Source organism: Bos indicus, chromosome 25 (genome assembly GCF_029378745.1).
Source record: "Bos indicus isolate NIAB-ARS_2022 breed Sahiwal x Tharparkar chromosome 25, NIAB-ARS_B.indTharparkar_mat_pri_1.0, whole genome shotgun sequence".
NCBI classification, from domain to species: Eukaryota; Metazoa; Chordata; class Mammalia; order Artiodactyla; family Bovidae; genus Bos; species Bos indicus.
The window spans coordinates 8,809,219-8,836,041 of record NC_091784.1 but is presented as its reverse complement, the minus strand read 5'-3'; the positions used below and the strand labels follow the sequence as shown (position 1 = coordinate 8,836,041).

The following is a 26,823-nucleotide window of genomic DNA, read 5'->3' as shown; positions in this document are numbered from 1 at the left end:
ACCAGCAAGGGCTGACCGGCACCGGCCACTCGCTCCGATCGGGCCGTCTTCTGCCGAGTCCCCGGGCGACATCAGCCAACCTTCCCGCGGTCACCGGGCCCCGAGCAGGGTTTCGGCCCCTGCATCCCCCGCCCCCCTCCCCGGACTGCCCTGGGCTTCCTGGATTGACCACACGCCCGGCCGGGCACCTGCCGGGGCCACTCGCCCCGCTAGGGCTGGGGCCCCCGGGCGCGCACGCCGGGGCTGGGCCGCGAGGCTCCGGGGCGGGCCCCTCGGGTCGGGAGAGGGCGAAGCGGGCGGCGCGGGGCGCGAGGCCGCTGCGCTGAGGGCCGCGAGCGGGCGGGCGGGCGGACCCAGGCGGCGGCGGCGGCGGTGGGCTGGCCGCGCCCCGCTCCGCCTCCCCGCTCCGCCTCCCGCTCCCGCTCCGCCCTCCAGCGCGGCGCCCTCCCGCCCGCTCGCTGCGCCGCCCGCCCGCCCGCTCTCGTCGCTCGCAAGCTCGCTCTCGGGCCCCCCATGCGGATGTGACATTTCACGCCGCCGCCATTTTGAGAGCGAGCCGAGCCGAGCCGCCGGGCGCCGCGTCCGCTGCCGGAGCCCCGACGACGACGCCGATAAGGCGGAGGCCACAGCGCCCCGAGCGCGGCCGGCCCGTCGCCCGCCCGCGCCGCCGCCGCCGCCGCCGCTCCCGCCGGCCCCCGGCCCCGCAGGCCCGCCGCGGCCGGCCAGGCCTCCCGCCCGCCGCGCCCGGCCCGAGGCGGGGCTGACTCCGCGGCCCCCGCCCGGCCGCCCTCCGCCCCCGGCCGGCCCGCGGCCCCGCAGCCCCGGCCCCGGCGGCGGGAGGCGGGACCCGCGGCGGCGGCGGCGGCGGCGGCGGGAGCGGCGGCTGAGGCGGCGGCGGCCGCAGCAGCGAGCGACGAGGCCGCCCGGCCCGACCCGCCGCCCGCCCGCCCGCCTCGGCGCCGAGATTGGGCGAATCGCGAGCAAGTACGTGCGCGTCTCCCTGCCTCCGCCGCCGCCCGCCGTGGGCCGCCCCGGGGCCGCCGCCGCCGACGACGCGCGCGAGGAGGAGGAGGAGGCCGCCCCGCCGCCGCCGCCGCCGCCGCCGCCGCCCCGGCTCGCCGCCGCCGCCCGCCCGCCGGGCCCGCAGCCCCGGCCCCCGGCCGCAGGCGAGGCCCAGGCCGCGGCCGACATGAACCACCAGCAGCAGCAGCAGCAGCAGCAGAAAGCGGGCGAGCAGCAGCTCAGCGAGCCCGAGGACATGGAGATGGAAGGTGAGGCCCCGCGGGCCAGCCGCGGCGGGGGCCGGGGGGCGCCTTCCATTGTGGCCGGGGCGGGAGGGGCGGAGAGCCGCGGGAGCCACGCGAGGGGCTCGCCATCTTTACGCAGGCCCCGGGCGGCCCGCGGGCCTCGGCCCGGCTGCCCCGGCCCGGGCGAGGCTGCACCGTCATGCCGGGGGCCCGGCGGGCGGGGGGCGGGCGGCGTGCGCCGCCCCCCTCCCCTGCGCCTCCCCGCCCGCTGCATTGTCCGGCCCGCGGGGCCCCCCGGCGCCCTTCCTCGCCGGCACAAAGCGTCCGGAGCCCCCCGAGTTGTAAAGGAGGGCGCTCCGGGCCCGGCCGCGGGGGGACGCGGGCGCTTGCGGGCTCTGCCGTGCGCCCCGGCTGGGGAAGCCGGGCTCCAGGGAGCTGTGTCCCCCACGGCCCCGGTGGGGCGTCGCGTGGTTTCCCCGCTTACGCTCGGGAAACGAGATCTCCGTGGGCTCCGGGGCTCGGGCCGCACCTGCTCGCGCACGCTCTCTCCCCCTTGGAGAGCTCACCGGGGACTTCGAAGCGGGGCTCCCCCCCGACCCCCCACCCCCACCCCCACCCCGATCGCTCCGTAGCAACACTTGCTGGCCTCGGGCTTGGTTTGGAAACACCTGCAAGGGGCGCAGAGGCTCGCAGCCTCTGGACTGGCCCAGAATTCGGAACCGGGCGCGCTCTTCGTTTCCGAGTTAAGCCGTTTTGCGGGGAGTTAGGTAACCTGGCTGTGTGAGGTGCCTCCGGCCAGGTATGCGTTTGAAACTACGTGACCCCCCTCCCCGCCCCGCCCACAACACACACACACCCTCTCCCCAGCCTACGACTCCTTACCTCTGAATTCAACCTGACTTTAAAGGTAACTTAATTTTTTGCCTAGGTGCCGGCAGTTTGTTTCAGAGTACCCAGCTTTGAGATGATAACAAGGGCTTGGTAATAGAGGTTTGATGTAGAGGGTCTGGACAGGAAAGGGTCTTGCTTAAGCTTACATAGCGCAATCAGTGCTGGTGGTTCGAAGGCTCGTGGCCCAAGTGCTTGAAAGGGCAAAGTGTAAGAAGTATTCAGAGAGGGTCCTTAGCTATTTCGAGAGGGGGACAGACAGGCAGGAGTCAAAAAGAGGGCTTCTGAATGAAGGGGGTATTGAATGAGCTGTACTTATGTTGCTTTTAGCCAGAGATTTTGAGCTGCGGAAATGAACAGGGGCGCTAAGGAAGCGTTCCTACCGTGGGGTGCTGCACTCTGGTTGGTGGGAACTCTCACCGTGACTGGTACTCCCCTGTGAATAACAAGGGGCGGCCAGCAATTCATTGTGCCCTGAAAAAAATTGGTCTACAGGATGGCAAAAAGCAAAGTGGTGGAGATGCCGGCAGAAGGCACTTCCCACTGGGATTTCAGTGGCCACTAATGCGGGACAGGGCAGCGCATCCGCGGCCAGGCTGGGGCTGTGTCTGACTCCAGCAAGGCAGTAACTTCATAGAGCTTTTGTCATGTGTCACTAAGCCAACTAGCCAGAGGAGTACATTGCCCGGGAGGATTTTGAATATTAAAAAAAGGGGTTGCTTTTTAGTGTCCTTTTTAAGTATCAGCCAATCAAGACAAAAACCCAATATTTATGTTGTCTTAGCACTTTTTTAAGTCTTTTGAACAGGAAGGAGAGCTGATCAGCATGGACCCCACTGCAGAGCGGATTTCTGGTGTAGAGCTGTGTCTCTGGGAAAGTAGTCATGTCCACAAGTTTCAAGGGCTTTTCTCTAAGACCAGAGAGTGTTGAGTGGGGGAAGAATTTTCAGAAGTCATGCCTGCTTTTAAGACTACTTTATTTTTTCAAGGAGTTTTTGGTTCTCATATCCAAGTTTGCGTTGGAAAAGTCACCCATAAAATCACTAATCTGCAAATTTACTGCCATTTCAAACTGGATCGCAGAGGTTGTAGTTTATTACTACTCATTCTATAAACTTACAAGTCTTGTTTCTTTCAAGTGGGTCTCTGTCCTGAATTTATTTTCCAGAAGGTACCTTGTCTTTGTAGGGCTTACGGTCGTCACCTTGTCCTGGTAGGCTTATGGCTGTCGACACCCTGTGAGCACCTACAGGTGAGATAGCCGCCCCTGTCTCAGGCAATCTCTGTCAGCCTTTCTTAAGCCTTCCCACTCCTCAAGTGTGCTCAGTTTATATATTGTACTTTAGGGTCGGGAAGAGCAAAAGAATACTTCCTATTAAAAAGGGAGAAGGGTGGGGTTGTGGTGATCCACTGTGCCTGGCTTCATAAGCCAGGCTCTGAGAATGACTCGCACCTGTTTGGTGTTCGCCTTGGTTCCCATAGACTCAGCAGCTGAAAGCTGTCAGGGCTCTGGTCAGCTTGAGGAGCTCTGCCCTTGAGGAGCATTGCTTTCCCACTGCTCCTAGGCAGGGTGGTTTCAAAGGAGCCGGGAGCCGGAGAGGCTGGTAAGATTGGCGCATTTCCCCTATCAACAGGTTAATTGGCTCTCCTCCTGCTCTGCTGTAAAGGGGTCGCATTTATTTATTTTTTTCTTGACTGACTCTGCACAGCCTTTGTATGTCTGCTGGAGAAAAACTGCCTAGGCCAAGTTATTTTTAAAATGTCTTGTTTTGAGCAGTTGGGAAAGTTCGGAAGGGCAGCGAGGGAAAAGATGGGGCGGGTATGGTGGCAGTTCATTGGGGTCGAGACCACATGTTTCCTTCCTGTGAGGCCTGTGCACGTTTTTCAGGTTGGGAGGCAAACAGCATCGTGGAGGTGTGGCCTCTGTCGGGGCCTGGCCAGGAATGAATTTGCTCGACAGTTTATTTACCCTCCAACTCAGAGGTAGTGCTGCAGGCCAGGGGGCTGCAGGAGGGACCCGCACTGGCCTCTGCCCTCTGGAGTACTTGAGAAGTGATAATCAGGGCTGTTCATGCCCCCTTGGAGTCAACAGGAAGTTTCCCCAAGGCCTGCCTCCTGCTCTGGGCTGGCTGGCACCAGTGTCAGTACCTCGATGTCTGCTCCCTGGTGAGACTCGGCTGCCCGTGTGAGCAGTCTGTTTCTGAGTGTCATCTTTGAGACTAATGGGGACAGACAGTTTCATTTTGTACTTTTGTACAAAACTTTTGTACCGCGCTCAGACCATTGCTATCAGGACACCAAGGTGGGAGCAAATGAATGAGTGTGGTCTACGGTTTCTGAAAAGAATTCGTCACTGACTGCTGTGTCTTTTTGTTTGGGGTGCCCCAGTGGTGGATTTCTTTTTCTTTCAAACCTGTGTGGGTAGATTTCACAGAGTTTCAAGTTACTTTTCTGCTGAAGCAGGTTTAGGAATAGAAAGTGAGTTGTCTTGTGTACATGCATCCCAACAGACTACACCTGGGCATTTTAGTCTAAAGCATGTTTCCTTTTCAGATAGCTCCGTGACAAGGCAAAAGTCAGATAACATGAGAATATAGGTTATCCCCTCACAGTAGCTTCAGTTGTAAAAGAACCCTACGAAGTGAGCATCAACTTGGAGAAACCAGGGGGAAAAAAAAAATGGAAGAATTTAGGCCAGACCTAGAAACATCTGACTGTGATGTGAGCCTGTCAAGTTTTGATGGGTTTGGAAGTTACTCACCACAGGCATTTACCCTCCTGATTCTGCCAGACTGTTGACTTAAGATAAACAAAAGATTGATCAAGTTTTATCACACGTATTGGGGAAGAAGTATATACCTTCATCTTGGCTTTTTTGGGGGTGGGAGTGCAGTCAGTTTTGTGGAAAGGGAGAAAGAAGCTGTTAACTCAAGGAAGGCAAGTGGAGTGAGAGCGAGTACAGGCTTAGTGCCAGGCCCGAGTCTGAGCGTGGACTTTGCCATTTAATTACTGTGTGACCTCAGCACGTTGCTTAAGCTCTCAGTTGTTGCATCCTGGAAAAGGAGGTCGGTGGGACCCTGCAGGGTGGTCCTGAGGGTGGAGGCATAAAGCACGTGTGCAGTGCTGGGCACGGAGTGGGGCGCTGTCGCGTTCAGTCACGGTGTGGTGATGGCGACAGGGTCGCACCTGGGCCGGCGACAGGCGCAGGTTAACCAGGCGCACAGGCGGGGCTGGTTGGCATTCGTGGTTCTGCAGTAATTATATCCTAACATGGATTAGGAAGCAAACTGACCAGCCTCGGTCCAAGCAGCATTGTTTATGAATGGGCTTGATGTTCCTAAGTAGATATTTAAACTTAATTATAGAATATTTTAAGAAAAGTGCAATGGGCTCAGGAGGAGAGGATGGTGGATTTGGTGCGGTGGGGCACTGATGGTGACACCTGGGCAGCTTGGGGGCCTTCTGCTGAGGGTATTACTTAGCCATTATCCGGTATCCAGAATTGACATGGTTGCCAATCAGGTTTGTCGCAGGGAGGCCAGGTCACAGGAGTGTCCCAACCTGGGAGTTGGCCCTGAATTCTTGTCTCTAAATCCCACATCCTGTTACCAAGCCCTTTTGGTGTTCCACCCGCCAGGCCCCTGTTGCCTCATGCCGGGACTTTGCAATAGGCCTCTTAATGTTCCCTGCTTCCTCTCTTCCCCCCACGGCTGCCTGGTCCCCGCCCTGCTTTAAGGACTCAGGTGGGCTGCCTTCCTCATGCAGGTGATGGCTAGTTGCCCAGGCCTACCGATGGGATCCCTGACCCGGTTTGTGCTTCAGGCTCCAAGCGCGCGCGCACACCTGCACTGCACAGGGTTCAGCCGTGGCTCTCAGGCCCTGCTCTTGCATGGGTAGTGTCTGCCTCTTCCTGACTGCACACGGCGCAGAGACCCCAGGAAAGAGGCTCAGAAGCCCGTCGTTCATTTCCCCAAACTTGTCTGGTGGTCTCAGGCACTAGCCTTGCATGAGAGCCATGTCTTTGACCTGTGGGATTGCCACTGTATCCTCATCTTCCTCACCCCAGGACTGTTCCTTTTCTGTTAAGTGTTTCTGTGGGAGACACTCATTCAGGAAACGGCGAAACAGTAGTACCGGAGGTGGCTGGCTGGCCAAGTCGGTGTGAAAGAGAATGCCGAAGCCATAAACCAATTTCGCTTTGATAGCTGCTAATTCAGTTTTATTGCTTTTAACGTTCAGTTGCTTCGATTGGCATTTTTGATCCTTTTGCCAGGAAAAAGTCCTTTTCCACACACAGGGCATCAATGAACCTTAATGATGTTTCCTTTTGAGTATTTTTGAGTTTGTTATTGTTTCTGTTTTTTTGCCTGAGTAGTTTGTAGCCTGGCTGCTTCTCCTTGATTTCCAAGGCAAAGGAACTTCGGAGACTGGCGTTGTAACATGGTTTTTCTTGACATGTACTATGACAGTTAAATGTTAAAATGTCACCTGCTTCACAGACTTCTTGTTTTGAACTAATTTGGACTTAGGAAAGTTGGAGGAAGCAGGATTTTTAAGTGTCAGGCGTAGGCAAGAAAGTCAGTTATGCCATTCTGGTAGTAAGTTAACACACGACTCGGCTAATGAGAAGTCACATGTGTTGAAACCCTCTTGAAGAGAAGCAGGCCTACTTCTGAGCGTTGGTGGTGTGGACTTGGAAGTTGGCAGTGGAGGTAACTAGGAAGTTTGTCGTGTAGGGAAATACACCGACCTGGATAAGAGTGAGTGCTTCCAGAACTTAACGAAGATGCTGGTGTGAACTAGAAAGAGCCAGGGTGTGGGGATGAGGGGAAGGGGCGTCCTGGGGTCACAGCTTGGGGAGGAGTGTCACTGTCATTGGTGCTGGGCAGAGAAGACCCCCGACTGGAGGGCGCACTGTTTGCGTGCGCTGGCGGGGGCTGGTGCTGCCTGCTGCCCCTTCGGCTGGGGCCCCTGTTAGCACGGGCACAGCTGTTAGTGTTCACAGAGATGCCCGGGTGTCCTTCCAGGGAGGGCAGGTCACCCGATTGACCGGGGCTTTCTCTTACCCAATGTGAGTGAGCATGTGTCTGAGTCTCAGGGCGGTGGGTGGTTTGCCCTTCTTTTTGTGTCATTTGGGGGGTTTGGGTGGACTCCGGGAGTTGGTGATGGACAGGGAGGCCTGGTGTGCTGCAGTTCATGGGGTCGCAGAGTCGCACATGACTGAACTGGGAACCTAAATGATAAAGAGGGAAGTTCCCTTCCTTGTGCAACCACAACAGTTCCACGTGCTTCTCCCGCCTGGCATAGGATATTTGAAACCCAGGCCAGCCCGTCCTCCCTGGGCGAGGGATGCCAGTGACTGGTTTCCCTGAGGTCCTGCTACTGGGAGGGCAGCATCCCGTGCGAGGTGCCAGCACCAGAATATCGACCAGGGGAAGGTCTGACTTGTGCAGTAAGTTGTTAAACTGGCCTGTGCTTGGGAGAGGGGTTGTGTGAGATTGTTGGGGTGATCTGTGATGCAGAGCACCGTCACATCCAGGGCGTGACTCCAGGTGTCTGGGTGGCAGTCTGACCTCGTGGCTCCCTCCCACCACCCCCTTTATGGTGCTTTCATAAGGACTTGAGGGGGCTTTTCTCTAGGGTATATAGGCTGAGCAAACTAGGCTTATGCACCTAGAATTGCAAGTACATTTCATCAATATGACTTTGGGGAATAAATTACGTTTCAAGGCTCTTAATTGACCCTGTGCAATTGCGGTTTTCAAACAAGCACCTGTAATAGTCTTTAGCCTGTTACATGGTTAGATCTCCAGCTCCTCCTCTGAAATAGTGAAGGGCAGGTAGTTTTCTTTTTCTGATTGAAGTAGAGTTGGTAGTAGGTAATTTGGAAGTGCTTGCTTCTTAGAGTTGGTAGTTTGTCAGCTTGGAGGAGAAACTATTCAGTCAAACAAATTGGGTGTGAATTGGTTAAAGACATTCCTCAATCCCTAACCTCAGTTCCTCTTCTATAACCATCATAGATGGACCAGTAAGAGTTTTTACCCACGAATCTCAGCCTTTCCCTCCTGTCTTAAGCTTGTGCGGGCAGAGCAGATGGGGCTGGTGTGCCTGGCCCTCAGGATGTCCCCTAAGAAGCTGGTGGGTGAAGTTGCTGAGCTGAGCCCCATGCTTTGGGCAGTCGCCCTCCTCACACAGCTCTGAGTGACGTCCAGCCTGTGCTAGCCAGAGGGCTCCTCCTCTTTCTGAAGCACTCCAAGTCTCCTGCTGCTACTGATGAGGACAGATTAAACCTGTTTTCCTCCCAAGCCCCATGCTGCTGGAGAAGGCCGCTCGGGGTCTTGGGAGCAGGAGAGAGGATGCTCAGGGTGTCGCCTGCGTTGTGCAGTAAGGTGGCCACTGGCCACATGGTGGCAATCGCAGTCCTTCACTGACCAGCCACGCTGCAGGGCTTCGGTTGCCGCCCGTGGCCAATGCCACCACCCGGGACGAGCAGATACAGCATGTGTCTGTTCTGCAGAAAGTGTTCGTGGTCAGAGTTCACCTAAACAGTCTGGTTGGAGCCTTAGCTAGCCGTGTTTCTGGTAGCGTTAGTGTCACGTTGGGTGTTGGAAAGACACAGTGTGTCCTGGAAAAGCTAAATTAAAATGAGTGAATAAATAGTTCCTGGGCAAATGCTACAGAGCAGGCTTTCTTTGGTTATTTGTGGTGAAGATCCAGTTTGTTTGTCTTTTTTAAATTTCCAGTCCGCTTGTGGACAGTTTCTTTCTGTGTTTGGTAAGCAATACAGGGTAAACAAATTATTTAAGAAATGAAATTAAAATGCATATACAGAATGCACACCCCACATCATTACTAAAAGTCACATTTCAGCAGTTATCACTTAGAACAAACACATAGGAAGAAAGACTGGCAGAAGTTCTATATGTCCACTGAAAGTGTGTAGAGGCCATTCGTATGCGGAGCTGTGCTGTGCCCCTGTGACTTTGTCATGCCCCTGTGGTAACTAAACAGTTTGGTGTGAAATAGCAGTTCCCCATATTAAAAGCTTACTTGCGCACTTGGAAGGAATGCCACATATACGACTGGTCTTGTTTGTTTTGTTTTGATAATTTTGGCTGTGCTGGGTCTTCATTTGCCTTGCTGTACAGGCTTTTCTCTGGTTGTGGCGCGTGGGGCCGGCTCTCCAGTTGCGGGTTTTCAGGGTTCTCACTGCGCTAGCTTCTCCTGGGGAGCACAGGTCTAGGGCGCTTGGCCTTCAGTAGTTGCAGCACGTGGGCTCAGTTGGGACTTGCAGGCTCTAGAGCACAGGCTCAGTAGTTGGGGCGCCCGGGCTTAGTTGCTCCTCCACGTATGGGATCTTCCCAGACCAGGGATAGCACCTGTGTCTCCTGCATTGGCAGGCGGATTCTTTACCATTGAACCACCAGGGAAGCCCACTGACTAGTTTTCAAAGTAACAAGTAATCTTGCTCCTTGGGGGCCACCCTTGCTCCTCGGGGAGCGTGTTGGTTCAGGCCATCTCGATGCCTGTTTTACCAGCCGTAAATGGTGTGCCCGTGAGTCTGGGGCTGTGGAGGTGTGCGTCGGGAGCCGTGTGGGCACATGGCGCACTCTCCAGTTTGACGGTGGGTAACTGGCCCGTGCTCGGATGTGTCAGCAAAGTCAGGTCGCTGAAAAGTCTCCTCCCTTGCTTCTCGTTTCGGTGAGGCCTGAAGACGGCACCAGCCTGCAGGCTCCTGCAAAGGCGCCCTTGGTCCTCCCCACCCCACTTTTTGCTGGGTCTCTCTGAGCACCAGGCCTGCTCCTGAGTCCGCCGCACCCTGAGCCTGCTGCAGGGCTTCTGTCCTCAGATAGAGGACCCTCCCGACTGGCGGTGCCATGCTGGCCGCCCCCTGCACTTGAGTGAGGGCTCCTGGTGAACATGTGCAGGGAGGGCTGGCCTAAAGGGGTGGGTCAGTAGAAGCATGAGGGTGTTGTGCTCAGGCGGGAGGTGGCGAACAGCACCGTGGCTTGGGACCTAGCGGGAGAGGATCTGTGGCCCCAGAATCGTGGCCCAGAGAGTCTGTCCTGATCCCCTGGAAGCTGTGACCACTACTGCCTGACAGGGTGCTTCGCAGGTGTGGTTAAGTTCAGGATCCCTGCATGGGGAGATGTTGTTCAGTCACAGAGTTGTGTCTGACTCTTTGTGAACCCATGGACTGCAGCACGCCAGGCCTGCCTGTCCATCACCATCTCCCCGAGTTTGCGCAGACTCATGTCCATTGAGTTCATGAGGCCATCCGACCATTTCATCCTCTGTCGCCCCCTTCTCCTCCTGCCGTGTTTCTTTCCTGGCATCAGGGTTTTTTCCGGTGAGTCTATTCTTCGCATCAGATGGCCAAAGTATTGGAGCTTCAGCTTCAGCCCTTCCAGTGAATATTCAGGTTGATTTCCTTTGGCGTTGACTGGGTGGGGAGGTGATCCAGTGTTAGCCAGGTGGCCCCAGGGTGATCACAGGGCCCTCCTTCCCCTGAGAAAGAGGCTCGATGTGACGTGATGTGAGAGGCCGCTGCTGTCTTGAGGATGGGTAAGGAACCCAGGAGAAGCAGGAGGAGACCAGGAAGCAGGTCCCGCCTCCAGAAGGAACCTTGCCTTGCGGATACATTGATTGGAGCCCAGGGAGGCCCATTGTGGACTTCTGACCTCCAAAGCTGAAAGGATAAGTGTGTGCTGTTTAAGCCAGTGAGACTGTGGCGATGTGTTGAGCTGCCGGGAAACAGGTCAGGGTCCAGGGAGCGGATGAGATGCGGCAGGCAGGTGTCCTGGAAGCTGCACAGAGGCTGGGAGAGCATGGCCGCCCCTCCCGGGGCGAGGCCACTGGACGTGGGGGCTGTGCCCGCGTCCGCTTATTGGCTCCTTCCCACAGCTCTGACATAGAGGCAGCAGCATCCCCATTTCACCCCTGAGCAAAACAGAGGTGCTGAGCACACTCCACAGCCTACCAGGGCTTGGTGGCAGTGGCAGGCTTTGAATCAAGCCAGCCGGTGGCACAGAAATTTGCATCTCGTCACATTCAGCAGACACTTGGTCATGACGTCGTGGTCATCCCCCTGCTGCCCTCTCCAACGGTTCCTGTCTCCCCGCCCAAAGTTGCAGGCTGCAGGTGGGCTCCTTAGGTCGGAAGGTTTTTGTGTGGTTCACCACATGCTTTGAATGTAGAAGGCAGCTCACTGCAGAGTCAGCTGGGGCCGCCTTCTGCTTGAGCACGTGGAGTGTGGTGGGTGGCAGAGGGAGACTCGAGATGTTTCTGAAGGTAGATACCTGCCTTCCTCACTGAATCAGGTCCTCAGTAACGTGAGCCTGAGCCAAAGTGAATCACCCTAAACAAACCATTCAGGGCTCTGGGCGTCTGGAGAGATTTAAACTTGAGAAGGCGGGGAACCTTGTCTGCCAGGGCTCAGGGCACAGACCGCAGCTCTGTGGAGCCACAGGTTGGAGCCCCCGAAGCCGCTCATCCACCCCAGTCCTCCGGTCAGCTCACCCACACAGCCCTGCCTCCGCTCGTGAGCAGATGAGGCTCCTCCAGCCACGCAGATGGCACCATCCCGGCTGTCCCCCCACTCTGTCTCCAAGCTGTAGCCACTTGAATTCGTCTCCTCAGTGCCGCCTGAACCATCTGTTTCTTAAGGCAGCAGCTTTCACCAGGTGGAAAGAAGACAGGGTCGGAGGGGCCAGAGCCGGGTTCCTCAGCAGGCAGGGGCTGAGAGGCCAGCCAGACCCCTCACTCCTGACATCCAGCTAGCAGCGTGGGGGCGTATCCTGCAGGTCCTCCTGCTGGGCCTCTTTTCCTGACAGTTTTAAAGGTTTTAAACACAAGATGGATACACACATACTGCTAGTATGTTCACCGCTGGGTTGGCCAAATTGCGACCTTGAAGCACGTGGTTTGGGGGTGTCTGGAGAAGGTGGAGATAAGCGAGGTAACTCAGGGGCATCCTCGTTAAGACCCAGAACACAAATGATCCGTAGAGGTGACTTGTTCCACCTCAAGGCATGTGGCGGGCAGTGATCCAGACACTGCCCCTCGGGGTCCGGACTGGTGGTGGCCGTGGGCTCCTGCCAGACGCCCAGGTCATGGGCGTGGTGATGTTATAGGCAGGGTCCCCAGGAGCTGTTAACAGTCCTCAGAATTCTCCTCTAGGTGGTCACTGCTTACCCCGAGGGCTCGGGGAAGGAGTGAGAATCACAGATCCGAGAGTTTTCTGTGATAGCCAGTATTTTCTTGGGAATCAGAGGTTATTATCTAAAATCTTAATTTCTCTTTTGATGAAGTTCAGTCCTATACTTTTTAAGGGCTGCTGTTCTTAAAATATTGCTTTCATTGTAGCTGTGTTATTGGAGGGCTCGTGGTCATGTGATTTTGCTTTAGAGCAGACTGATGATTACACCCCTCACTCCAGAGGCCAAGAGACCCAAGTCTCTGGGAGGGTGAAGTGATTGAAGACTCAGCTCTCCAGTCTCACCAGATCTGTTCAGGGGCACGTAGCACCCGTGGCCCGCTGCTTCACAGCGGTGGATGGTCTCCATCGTCACAGACAGTTCTAGTGGCCAGTTGCTGCTCCAGATCCAGCCTGTGAACTGGTTTTGGGAGACTGCCTTGGAGCGGATTGCTCAGAGTAACAGAAAACCAAGCATTTTCTTCTGTAGAAAACCCAGGCAGAGGGATCTGCAGACTGACTCCCCTGAGCGCCTGTTCGCCCTTCGCCTCAGATCTCTACTTCAGGCGCTGGCCCGGGTGCTTGACACAGAGGAAGAGGGGATCAGGTGTCAGCCGGAGGGGAGTCCGCGGGATCTAGATGGCCCCGGAAACACACAGTTAATGGGGAGAGAGAGGGATGGCCGCCACAGAGGTGCGGAGCCCGGGCTCTGAGCGGGGAGGGGCTAGGGTGTGAGCTCTGGCGACTCGAGGCAAGAGTGGCAGCGGTCTGGCTTTGGGTGGACGGAGGCAGAGCCCTCTCTGCTTCTTGCCCGGGCGCGTGGATCGAGCTGTGTTTCTCTGCTCTCCCCCGTTCGTCTCTGAGGCCAGCGGCATTCTGTTCTCTCCACCGTGAGCCGCCGTTACTACCAGATAACTGAACGCACTGCGTTTTTATGTTTTAGTTTCAGTAGGCCAGGAAGGGCCACCGTGCTCGGTGCCACTTAACCTTCATTTTACCTGCTTTGGGAACTATTGTAAAGGTTAGATTTGCATCTGCCTGTCTGCAAGTCTCTGAAAAAATGTCAGTCGTCACCACAAAATTTAAAATAACGAGTTATATTGATGATTCCCATCCGTCACAATTTAAACCACCCATTTAAAGCATCCAATTTACTGTGACAGTCAGCACAAATTTTGAACATTTCTGTTACCCGCTAAAGAAGTCCTGTATTCAGCCCCAGGCAGCCCCCGGTCTGCCCTCTCCCTGCCTGTTGCGGACGTTGTGTAGCCGCCTCACACTTCGTGTGGCCTCTGGCGTCTGGCTCCTTTCTGTAGCACGAGAGGGAAGGATCAGCGTGCTGTCTGCTGTCCCTTTTTATTGCTCAATAGTATTCCGTCCTGTGGAGCCTCGCTGTGATTTGTGTGGGATCAGAAGATGTGCAGGCTCTCATGATTCTGTCATCTGTAAGAGGTTTTATTCAGTGTTTTTAAAAGGGACTTGGAACTTTGTTGAGGATGTGATTCACCACCGAATCTAATCAGCCGGGTGGTGCGAGGTGGGGGTGTATCAGTGTCAGTGGAGGGCTGTCAGCAGCAGTAGAGCTGCATGGCGGCACTTCCTAGGTTTCTCCCGCGCACAGCTCTGTGAGTTGCTGACAGTCCACTGGCGCTGACACGGGAGGCCACCTGGCCCGTGGGCTGCGAAGGAAGATGGTGGCAGGTGGGTGAGCGAGGCTGGAGCACACCCCTGTGGGCTTCTCCCCGCCTGCTGGTGCTGTCCTCACAAAGCGAAGGGGCCAGGAGGCAGACCAGCACCGGGCGTCGGGCAACACAGGGCCCCCTTGCTGCACCCTCCTCACTGCTGGAGCTCCGCGGGGAGGGGCCTGGGGTGCAGGGTCGCTCGGGTGGCAGACATCCACCAGGCGGCCTGGTCTCGGGGCTGTCACTGCTGAGAACCCCGGAGAGCTGCTGGGTAGGTGGGTTATATCATCATTTGCCAGGTTAGAAATGAAAAATTAGTTATTCATTTAGAATAAATCAGTATGTGGTAGCACATTTAATACAGTGGGTTTTTTTGGCCATGCAGCACAGCCGTGGGATATCAGTTCCCCGACTAGAGCCTCTGGCAGTGAGAGCACAGAGTCCTAGCCACCGGCTTGCCAGGGGACACCCACACGTGCAGGAGATGCTTTCCAAAACGAAGTTTAATGAGGAATGGCATTGTTCATACATTTTGCAGATTCATTGTCAGGCTTGATAGGAGTCAGCTGGATTTTCATATCTGCTTTTGCTGACAGCTGCAATGTAAATTTTACTGGAGATATAAAGAAACCCAGTCTTAAAAAGGTATATACTTACAGAGGTACAGCCTTGTCAGGTAATTGTGGCAGTTCGTTCATACTACACCACAGTTTGGTAGCAGCTTAGGTTTATTGCAACATGCACTTTGAAAACTCTGAGTTAACTTTTCATGCTCTATTACATTAAAACTCATTGGTTTGTCTTGAACTTTGAATGCTGCATTTCTAATACCATTCATTGGTCATTTGAAAATTCTGATTCACAGTTTACAGACCTTTTAAATGTTGGTGTATTTCACTGTACAGTTACATTAAAAAGTCCTTAAAACATCACATTTTCATTCAGGCCATCACTGTTACCTAATTGGGAGCAGGGTTGTAGTTAAATCTCCAGAAAGCTCATGGCACAAAGAGTGGTGACTTTCTATCTATATGTTAGAGTCACCACTACTTGGCAGGTGAATATGAAAGTCACTCAGTCATGTCCAACTCTTCGAGACCCCATGGACTACACAGTCCATGTAATTCTCCAGGCCAGAACACCGGAGTTGGTAGCTGTTCCCTCCTCCAGGGGATCTTCCTGACCCAGGGATCGAACCCAGGTCTCCCACATTGCAGGCAGAGTCTTTACCAGCTCAGCCACCAGGGAAACCCAAGAATCCTGGAGTGGGTAGCCTATCCCTTCTCCAGGGGATCTTCCCGACCCAGGAATTGAACCGGGGTTTCCTGCATTGCAGTTGGTTTCTTTCCCAGATGAGCTACGGGGAAGCCCGCCCAGTGAAGATGGTTGGATGATAATTAGCGACTGGCAGCCGAGTTGTCCACAGCAGCTAATTCCAGGTTCAGGCAGTGTTGGGTGGTCCCCCGCAATGGGAAATTGTCCTGTGGTCCCACACACACACTTAAAAATATGTAGAATGTATTTTTATGGATACATAAAAATGTATAGGTTCCATTAAGATGAACAGATATTCTGTGAGAATTCAAGGAGAGGACAATTAAGTAGAAATAATTTGTAATTTTGATTATTTTGCTTCCTGCTCCTTCCTCATGGCCAGCATTCTACTTCCTATTCTCTTTGGGTCTTTCCCCTCACTTTCTCCGTTTTCCAGTGGCTTGTGTGGAACACTTGGAGGAACTCTGAATTTAAACATAGCTTTTGAAACAGCACACCTTATTTATGTACCCGAGTTCACGGGAGCAGAGTGTGTATCTGACCTCCCGTTTTCCTGGCTTCTTGACGTACCCGACTCCCTCTCCCCCCCGAGAAAAGGAGCTGTGCTGCAGTCATTTATGTGCACGACCGCCCGCGGGTCCTGGGGTGGAAAGACTCAGACCTGCGTCTTTTGTGCTCTGTTTTCTTTTCCCATGTGGATCAAGTTCTGAACTCATAACCCAAGGCGGTGTTTATTTAGAGAGTTGGTAAGTCACTTTCTTCTCCTTGCCCTACAGGTGTTTTCCCCTTGGTTTTACATATAGTGAGCTTGGCAGCTGGGTGTTGCAGCTCGGGGCAGGTCTGTGTGTGCCCCCTGGCCCGGCGGGGCCCGGAGCAGCCCCTCACGCCTAGCTGCCCGTGTGTCTCTGTGCAGTCTGGTCATCTTGCAGAATCGTACAGCTTGTAACCTGATCAGTAGTTCGTTGCTTTTTATTGCTGGGCTCTATTCCACAGAGGGACATCTGGGTTGTCTCCAGTTTTTGGCAGTTACAAATGAAGCCACTATAAATACCCGTGTTCAGGCTTTTGTGTGAACATGAGTCTTCCTTTCTCTAGAGGAAGGTGTCGAGTTGTTGGGTGAGGCGTGCTCCGTGGGGAACTGCCCACCTGCTTGCTGTCCGTGTGCCTGGGTCCTCTGCACCGCCGCCTCGGCCTCGCCAGAGGTTTCATCTCAGTCATCTTATAGGTGGCAGTCGTTTTAATTCACAGATATCTGATAGCTCAGGCATACATCTTTTTGCTTATTTGCCATCCTTGTACCCTGTTTCACATGTCTGCTTAAGTATTGGGCTTTTTAAAATTCTTATTACTGTCAAGTTTGGGGAGCTCTTTACGTATTCAGTGTAAGTCCTTTGTCAGGTGGTCTGCAAATACTTTCTCCCAACCTGTAGCTTGTCTGTTTTTTCCCTTAATGGTGTCTTTACAGAAAAGTCCATTTTATCAAAATTCTCTTATTGATCTTGCCTTTTGGTGTTATGTCTAACAATTCTTTACTGGGTATCACATGATTACTTTTTAAAGTTTAAATGTTTGTTCACCTAAGGTCCATTATGAGTTAGTATTTGAAGGTGCGAGGTTGCAGTTTATTTATTTTTGCCTATGAACGTCCAACTGTTTCTTTACTGTGTGTTGAAAAGACTGTCTTTTTTCCTCTGAATTACTTGCACCTTTGTCAAGAATCAGGCAGTAATGTTGAAGTGGGCGTTTTTGTGGACTCTCCTGTTGTGTTCTGAGTCTACCCCTTTGCTAACACAGCTCCGTCTCAGCTACTGGAGCAACTCAACTTATCCTTTCAGAATTGTTTCCCTTACTGTGCTGGAATTTGACTGGAATCGTGTATCAACATACCAATTGATTTGGGGAGAACTGAGGTCTTCACCCCGCCTTCCAGCCCCTGAACGTGGTCCGTCTTCTGCTCTGGTGACTTTACGTGGGAAACTAGTCTTCCTCCCACTTTCTTTTGGCACTAGTTTTTTTAGAAGGTCTTGGATGTGAGTGTTCCTTGATAGTCTGGGTGGGCCCCCCAAAAAGTAGGGTCAAGCCTGAGTGGTAGTCCAATGGCATCAATGTGGGGAGAAAAAAAACATCAACCAGAAACAGCTTGGTCCTCCGTCCCAGACTGTTCTGTTTGTGGCTTTATACCAATAAAGGAACTCCCCTGACATGGGCTGTGCTTGACTGGCTTGTTAAAGTTTTAATTAGCACAGTCAGAGTATGTATTTTAAAATCTCTCCTCTGCTTCTGACCTCATTCTTCAGTCCCCGGATTTCCTTGTCTCTGTGAGTAGAAAATGCAGGCGTTTAAGGGCGGGTTTTGCTGTCTGCCCAGGTGTGCAAGGCTGACCCCCATGGTCACAGATAAGGGAGGCAGTCCCTCTGTGTGGGTCTGCTGGAGGAGCCCCTCCGCCTCTGCCCAGAAGGGCAGCTCCGCGCCCCTTCCTGCCTGCTGCAGCCTGGCTGGTGTGCTCAGGCTGCAGGCTGTGTTCTGCTCGTGCCTTTTCTCTGTACTGTGGGGTTACAGAGAGTCCTGGACAAGACTGAGCAACCCAACTGAACTGTAAAGGCATGTGTACTTGCTGAGGCGACAGGAGGGCAAGCAAGGCTCCGTCCAAGGGGTGAACACTGTGTACTTAATGCACGAGGGGTGTTGCTCTGCCCACACGCACTGCTTTCTCCCCTAAGGACTTCCTGCCCAGAGTCCTCTCTGGGTGGACATTCTCCCTTAATAGTCTTGCTTTCTTTAAAACTACACGAATGTGGGGTGAGTTCACACACACAAATAAATTTTATAGATAAATGGGTTTTTCAAACACCACAATGGATTTTTTTTTTTTTTTTAATTTTTGGCTGTACTGGGTCTTTGTCGCTGCGCAGGCTTTTCTTTAGCTGTAGTCACGGGCTTCTCACTGTGGCAGCCTCTCTCGTTGCAGAGCTCCCAGGCTCGTGGGCTCAGTAGTTGAGGCGCACGGGCTTAGTTGCTCCCAAGCACGTGGGGTTTTCCCCGACCAGAGATGGAACCCGTGTCTCCTGCATTGGCAGGTAGATTCTTTACCACTGCACCTCCAGGGAAGCCCCAGAATGTTTATTTCTAGAGAAATAGCGCAGGAAGTAGAGCATTTACACCTGCCTCAGGTGTTTAGCTTCAGTTGGGAAAGAATCCGCCTGCAGTGCAAGAGACCTCAGATCAAGTCCTGGGTTGGGAAGATCTGCTGGAGAAGGGATAGGCTACCCACTCCAGGATTCTTAGGCTTCCCCTATGGCTCAGCTGGTAAAGAATCCGCCTGCAATGCGGGAGACCTGGGTTGGATCCCTCAGTCAGAAGATCCCCTGGAGAAGGGAACGGCTACCCACTCCCGTGTTCTGGCCTGGAGAATTCCATGGACTGTATAGTCCGTGGGGTCGCAGAGAGATGGACGCGACCTTCACTTTTACTTTCAGGCGTTCAGTGCACACAGCAGTTGCAGGCAGAGCCCTCGGGACGGCTTTGCTCTCTGAAACTGGTTTGTCCCCATGCAGAATGGCCTGTTTCTATTCAGTTCTTGTGCCCTCCTCCCCCAAACAGTGCAGGTTTATTGAGATATTCCATATACCCTGCAATTCATCAGTTTTTAATAAACGTATTCACCCATCACTGCAGTCGGTTTATGTTGCCTAAGAGGAACCCTGTGCCCCTCAGCCATCGCCCTTCCGGTCTCCCTCCCAGCTCTGGGCAGCCACTGTTCTGCCTTCTAACTCTGGAAATCACTCTTCTGGACACCTGATATAAACGAATGGAGCCACACCACATATGGCCCTTAGAATTAATGAACACTTGTGTTTTATAAGGTTTTCTCTGTGAAGTATGCTGAAGTGTAAGAAACATGCTTGTGTACAATTTGGGGCATGTATGCTAGTTTTCTGAGAATAGGTGTCTAGAAATGACATTCTGAGTTATGACTTTGGCTTTCATAAATATCACCTTTGGGGAGAATGATTTGACTGTAAGTTTAGACTCTAGCCACTTGGCACCCATTTTATGATATGAGACCCTCCGCATCTGTGGGCATCTCCAGTATTTTTCACTGTTGATGTGGTAGTTGGAAAGGGGTGTCCTGTTAATTAGGGGGGTTGGGCGTACTTGTTACTTGTATTTCTTCGGGACCTCTCCTTGGCTGCAGTTGGCTTGTGTTGTCTTGGCTTCAGCATCTCGTGAACCCTCTGGCTGCTGTGGGCTGCTCGTAGTCTTCCTCCGTCCTGGAGCGTCCACATCGTGCCCCCTCCGCTGGGCTTGTTGGCGCTTGTTTTCCTCTCCGGCAACCGGACAGCCCTACGCAGTAGAGCAGATGAGACCGGACATGTAAGAAAGCAGCTGGGACGTAATTATAGGTTCCTCAGTTGGGCTGGGTGCACGCCCCTCTCTGAGCCTGGCCAGTGTCCACACCAGTCTGCAGTCGTGGTTTGTGGGGCAGACATGATGGCGGGTTAGCACGGTCCTCCAGAGAACAGACAATTTTTGCATAATGAAGCCAAACGGAGAGCCCCAAACAAATAATCTTATTTAAGGAACACAAGTTTATCCGTGGCCTTCCTTGGGGCTTTATTTTCCTATCACTGATGTAAATCTGAATTATTTAAGAGTGTGGAGCCCGCTGTTGGACTTCAGCACACTGCTTCTGCTTGGAACTTTCAGGCTCTCCGCAAGGCAGGAGCTGAGAAGCCCCGGTTTAGCAGGGAGTGGGCTTTCAGCTCCTTTCACGGAGCCAGAGCGCATAAAAATTAAACCCAGAGCACGTGTTAACACAACTTAGTGTTGATCAAGTCACGGTCTCACTGTTAACATGGCCAAAGGAAGTCCAGAATCGCTGGAGGCTGCCCTGCCCGAGGACCAGGGCACGAGAGCACAGAAGCACGTGTTCTCTCGCACACACACGAGAGCACAGAAGCTCTTGCACACGCACACACACACGAGAGCACAGAAGCTCTCATGCACGCATGTACACACACGAGAGCACAGAAGCACGCTCTCTCTCACAAACACCCACACGAGAGCACAGAAGCACGCGCTCACACACACACGCGTGCGCGCGCACACACGAGAGCACAGAAGCTCTCTCTCTCACACACACACACACACAAGAGCACAGAAGTTCTCTCTCACACACACACACACACACACTCTCTCTCTCTCTCATGAGAGCACAGAAGCGCTCTCTCTATCACACACACACACACATGCACACTCCCCACTTCCTCCCAGGATCAGCTACGGACGGATGCCTGGGCCCGCGGTGGTTGGACAGGCTCAGTCAGATGGCTGCCTGGGGCTGGCAGCCAGGTCCAGACCCGGGACCTCTCAGTCCTGACCCCCCTATTCCGAGTGTCACGTGCTTCCGGGCCACAGGTGGTTCCTCTTGGGACGGGTGCTTGTGTGCACTCGGGCATTTTCAAGGCCCTGCCCGCCCTCTGCCCAAGCCTCACCGCCCACTTCCTCCCATCCCCTCCCACTGCCTGGCTCCTGTTCACTGTGGAGCCTGGCAGGTGCTTCTCGGGACCTCTGCCCGGCCGGCCCCGTCTCTGGCCCCGGCCTGTGTGTCTGTCTGCCCTTCTGTCACCTTAGCCCTTGTGTCCAGGACCTGCTTATCAGTTCTCCCCACCACCCCGCCCAGCCTGCTTTTGACACATCTCGACGTTTGCTGGGAGAGGGACTAACCTCTGTGAGAGGAGGGCAGCCTGCTTTGCCTCCCAGGTGGGTCGTGTGTGCAGACCAGTGTCAGGAAGGGAGTCCACCCCCTGAGGGGATGGAGAGCCTGCTGGTGTGATAGTGGATTCGAAATGACTTTTTTGAAGTGTAGTCAAAGTTTTCCATTTCTAGGAGGTTTCACAGAGGGAGGGAGGGCGTTTCCTCACAGCCCACGGGCACTGTGGTCCTTGTCCGACTGGGCCGGGATGGGGCGAGCTTGTTGGCAGAGCCTGAGGGCTCTGCTGCCTGGTCGGCACTGGCTCCTTCCCGCCCAGCGGTTGCCGGGGTCGTGAGAGCAGACAGCTCAGACTGGCCATCCCGCCCCATGTCTGTGTCCTTGGTGACCTCCATGTTCTGCCCAAGGATGCGTCCTCTGCCTCTTCCCCGTCTGTGCGAGGCCTGGCTCGCCCCGAGACTCCCCCAGGGGGACCGGAGTTGACACCGAGCAGAGTTCTCCCACAGAATTGTAGGTTTTGTAGGAGTGTCCGGAATTGTTTCCCAACACCCAGGAGGTTCTGGCTTCTTGGGGAGTGTGACAGCTGACACCTGTGGGTCTCTGCTTTTGTGGAAGCCTTATCAGACCCCCTCCTCCCCATCCTCTGCTGGCAGCGGGGCCCCAGGTGTTGCCTGCCCCCCACCCCCACTCCCCACCACGCCTTCCTCTAACCAGCCTAGCCTCTCAGCCGGGCTCAGCAGGAGTGGTTCATCTTCTGTCTCTCACCATTGAGTTATTAGTTGCTTCTTTGAGCTCAGAGCCAGGGGTTTTGTGGATCAGAAGCTTTGGAAATCTAGTGTGTCTGAATTCTTGAGAGAAAGTGATGGAGCTGGAACAGGATGTGTATGCACACCTCTGTTGGGACCTGTGCAAAACTCTACTTCTGCACCACTTTGCCTTTTGAAGGTGATCATCTCAGTTGATGGTTGCTTGATTATGTGTCTGGGCCTGATAACTGTGGGCAGCTTTAAAAAGAGAATGCTGAGCGAGAGCTCCTGGAGGTTCTATGCAGTCACTCTGATGTGGCTGAGAGAACCCTGCCCTCCCCTCCCCCCACCCCAGCAGATTCTGCTGCAGAGCCATGCAGACATGGCGGGGAACTGCGCACTTGGACCAGAAGGTAACTCGCAAGCCCAGAGGGGGCCTCATGACTCCGAGAGGAGAGGAGGGGGACCAAGCAGAAGCCTGGGGGCTCTGACCTGGAAGTTAGGGTGGACTGGTGGGGTGGGGCTTAAGCTGGGCTGGTAAGGCTCTGCTTGACCCATTCAAGGAGCCGTTCATGTCAAGGTCACCGTGGTGTCTGTGGCCCTCCACTTACCCTGTCTGCCCTTTTTAAACCGAGTCATGGGTTTTGCTCACGGGGTTGTATCACTAGTTGGGATTTTGAGGAGAAGTTTGCAGGGATGGGGGCGTTCCTGAGCGGAGAGCGACTCTGAGGCATGGCTGGACCCTTGTGGCGCAACTAGCTCCTGGGGGCAGCACATGGACTTGGTTGGAAGGCCGTGAGGTGTTATTGGGATTGTTTGGTCCCCTCTCCCCAACCTTTTTGGGAGAAGTTTGTGAAGTGATGGAAGATGTCAAGGCCATCAAAGTGGAATTTTCTGTTTTTCTCCTCCTGGAGTGAGATTCAGGCCCTAAATCGGGACCACCTCATTTCCATAGCAATTGGCCGGCTCTGGGTTGTGACATCACAGAGGTCTGAGAAGAGTAAAGCTGGATATAGATAGGCACAGGGAGCCCCAGTAAAAAAGGAGGAGATACAGGCTTTGTAACTAAACAGGGGACCCTTTTGTGTTTCTAAAGTCACTCTTTTAAAAAGGTATTTTGTGCCATATGGGTATATTAAAATTTGCCACTGATACTATCACAGTGCTGTTGTCAAAAGGCCTACTAATCATGAGTAATGGAAATGGTCTGTTGTATTTCTGGGCATCATGTGTATATTTCAGAATGATAATCACCCCCTTCCCCTCCCTGACACTTAAGTGTACCGGAGACTTGGTCTGTATATTTGAGGCATTCTTTTTTGTCAGTGGTGTTTCTAATCGTCGTGTCGTCGCTCATATTTGGCCGAATGAGAGTTAACATATCTGGGAAAATTCCAGCTGAGCAAGATAAGAAATTCAGAACAGGATCAGTTTATATGGTGATAAATAAACATAAATGCCAATCTTGCACTTCTTCCTTGATGATATAGATAGCCTTATCATTTAGGATATTTCTGGAAGCCTAGTTCAGATTGTGATATCAGGCACTTCCATCATTTAATTCTGGTCCAGGGATTTACTGTGTCTTAATTAAATTATTAATCCTTTTGTTGAACTAACTCGTTTATGAGGAGCTTATTTTAACTGGATACAGTCCTTTAGGAGCTAGACTTGAGTTGCCGACCTTTTCTCCAAGGGTCCCGTGCCAGTTGGTTGGGAGGGCCTGTTGCTGACAGTTTCCCCATGTACGTCATGGGCCAGCCAGGGGCCTTTTCTGCAGTTTGACAGCCACCGGCCTGGAGCACTGTCACCATGCCTGTGAAGTGTGGAAAATTGGTCAGCCCAGCAGGAATGTGTACTATGTACAAGATGGGACGGTGCTCAGGAGAACCTCATTCTAACTGTGGAACCCTACCCGCCTTGCCTTTAGGAGCCAACTTCAGAGAAACTTGTCGTTTTTGCACGTGTGCACTATAAACCATGCTTTAAAGCTCTTCTAAAGACCTGAGGAACTAAAGTCAAAGTACCAGGCACATGTCAAGCAAATGGCTTCAAGATTCCTAGTGCATTCATGTGACGGGGGTGTGTGTGTCTGTGGGGGAGTCACTCTACTGCTTCAGAACCTCGTGCTAGTTTGTGTTCTAGTCCGTGTTTGTTTATTGGTGTAAAGGGCAATAAGAATTTATATAGTCTTATTCCAACAAAACTTTTATCTCTTTTATAGCTATGATGATAGATATGGCATCTTCATTTTTAAAAATGTAATAGTATTAACTCAGAACCTCATATAGGTACACTGAGAACCTTTAGTTCCCCGATCAGGGATTGAACGTGGGCCCTGGGCAGCAAAGGTGTGAGTGCTAACCACTGGGCTGCCAGGGAATTCCCCGAGAACCTTAAAAAAAAAAACCTGCTGTATAATACTCCATTGGTGGAATGTGCTGTTTATTTCATAGGCCTTTGTAGGATTTTTCCTCAAAATATTTTTTGATGGTTTGAGGTAATTTAGGAGGGTAAATGTAGAAATTTCAGTCAAAGTACATTTTTAGCATATATGGCTCAAGCTAGATAAGCAACGGGAAAAGGAATTTCTACTTTCCTTCTTACTTTCCAGTTTTTTTGTCAGGGTGTCATGATTGGGGGGCCAGTTTAAAAATTGTGTTTTCATAAACAGCTTTTATTGATACCCTGACAAAATTAATTAAATGTATATATTGATATTTAGTGGCTCAGCTGGTAAAGAATCTGCCTGCAATGTGGGAGACCTGGGTTTGACCCCTGGGTTGGGAAGATCCCCTGGGGAAGGGAAAGGCTACCCAATCCAGTATTCTGGCTTGGAGAATTCCATGGACTATACATGCATCGCAAAGAGTCGGATATGACTGACTTTCACTTTGGGCTTCCCTGGTGGCTCTGCCTGTAATGTGAGACACCTAGGTTCAATCTCTGGTTCGGGAAGGTCCCCTGGAGATCCTTCTTGGCAACCCACTCCAGTGTTCTTGCCTGGAAAATTACATGGATGAAGGAACCTGGTGGGCTCCAGTCCATTGGGTCGCAAAGAGTCAGACACATCTGAGCAACATCACTGGTTTATTGATATTTAATAAAACAAAAACATCAAGACTGGCAGTGGTCTAAATTTGGGTGGTAATACCTGTTTCTTGGCTTCCAAGGAACTCTAAGGTGTGTTTTGAGATACTCAAGGAAAAAAAGGACGGTTTATATTCAGGAATTATTTGAGAAATGTAACCTGAAGTTGAGGTCTGGAACTTGCCTAGAGGAGAAAGGGAAGGGTGCTGTCCATGGTGCTGAATCAGACCCACTGCTTGTTGGAGTGGTGGGAAGGCTCTGAAATACTGAAGTCCAAATACACAGCTATGTAGCTACTTTAAAAAAACCACATCTCCTGTTTGTAGCTGGTATTCTTAATTTCTGTTGGAGTGTTTGAATTGCCAGGGAAAGCTGACCATACAAGGAAACACAGAACATCATTAGTTGCAGTAAACTGTTCTATATGCCAGAAGGACAGGATTAAATTAAAAGTATGGCCATTTTGACCAGTCAATCAAGTCAAAGTAGTCAGAGTCACTCAGTCGTGTCCGACTCCATGGACTGCAGCCTGCAAGATTCCTCTGTCCATCAGATTTTCCAGGCAAGAATACTGGAGTGGGTTGCCATTTCCTTCTCCAGCGCATGAAAGTGAAAAGTGAAAGTGGCCCTCAACCCAGTGCATTTCAACTAAGGTGTCATCTACCACCTCCTTAACGTTTATCAGACACTTGAATAAGTAACGTCCAGCCACTCCTTGGAGATGGTTCCCTTTTTCAGACACTGGGCTGCTGAAGGGCTCAGGAGCCTCGTGGTCCTGGGCTCTATTACTAGAGCCTTTACAACCTTCCAGAACCTCCGTGTCCCCCTTTTCCTCACTCCTTTCATCCTCCGTAGGTTCTTAGAGGCTATTTAAATCCTAATTCCTGCCAGAAGTTTAAAAAAATTTTTTTTCTTTTAAAACCATGGCCCTGTGTCTCAAAGAAGATTGTACTTAATGAATGAAGAGGGATGGGAGTGTTACAGTTGGAGTTTACACTTCATATTTGCCAGTCATTAGTTAAAAGTTTTAAATCCTCGCTTCTGATTTTATATAAATGTTTTCCAGGCCAGCCTTCAGCAAGCATTCTGCTAGTCTCAAGATCCTTTGTAGGATCTTTGTCCATTCCCATCCTCCCAGGGATCCCCTTTTCAAATTCCCCACACCCCAAAATGCCATTCCTGTTCTCTGGTATGGATACATACTTTATATGATTGAAGTGTCCAGTAACAGTTTAGAATGAGCTTGCTGTTTTAAGGCACATGTATCCATGATGGAAGATTCTAACGTATGCTGTTTTAAACCCCCCACCCCCAAACAATATTTTCTCTAGGATTGAGTTTGAATGAGTAGAAACCTTTTTCAAAATAAATTTCATTGAAAATTCAGCAGAGTATTGTGTGTTCAGAACCCACTTAGCATTTTGAACGGAACAAAAGTTTGTTTCGCAAACATACCAGTAAGTATCTTTTGGGTTAGAGCACAATTATTTGGCGTGGTTGGAGCTTACTAGTGACTGGAAGTCGTCCAGAGTACACATATGTTTCTGTTTACTTGATGCAAGCCAGGAAGGTAAAAATCATGGAATTTCTTTGTTTCTTTCAAAGCTGGAGATACAGATGACCCACCGAGAATTACCCAAAACCCTGTAATCAACGGGAATGTGGCCATGAGTGACGGGCACAGCAACACGGAGGAGGACATGGAGGACGGTGAGTACCCGGGCTTCGTCTCCTCGTGCCGGGCAAAAAGCGGTCGGAAGCAGACACCTCTTCCGTGAGGACTGTTGAGTCTCTTTAAGAGTAGCTAGTTTTCAGGAAGTTGTATCTGAGCAAAATTTAGGAACCTGGTTTGGTTTTGAATTTCACGATTGCCCGCAAATGTCAAGGTAAGTTGATTCTCCCCAGCCTAGGCGAGGAGGTGGAAATACAGAAGTCTGTAATTGACGGGTATTTGCTCAGGCCTGCAGTTAATTTTCCAGCCACTCCT

General features: G+C 52.5%; 1 protein-coding gene across 2 annotated transcripts in view; it reads left to right on the top strand.

Annotated features, from left to right (window-relative positions):
* Positions 1-524: 524 nt before the first annotated feature.
* The window catches only part of USP7 (ubiquitin specific peptidase 7), a 53,819-nt gene continuing 27,520 nt past the window's right edge, over positions 525-26,823 (top strand). The window contains exons 1-2 of one of the 2 annotated variants that reach the window (XM_070779637.1): positions 525-1,271; positions 26,442-26,546. In XM_070779637.1, the coding sequence (XP_070635738.1) occupies positions 1,190-1,271; positions 26,442-26,546 (187 nt within the window). In that variant the 5' untranslated portion in view covers positions 525-1,189. Of the gene's footprint in view, positions 1,272-22,113; positions 22,160-26,441; positions 26,547-26,823 lie in introns of those variants that run through there. The other variant, XM_070779639.1, reaches the window with a different exon arrangement.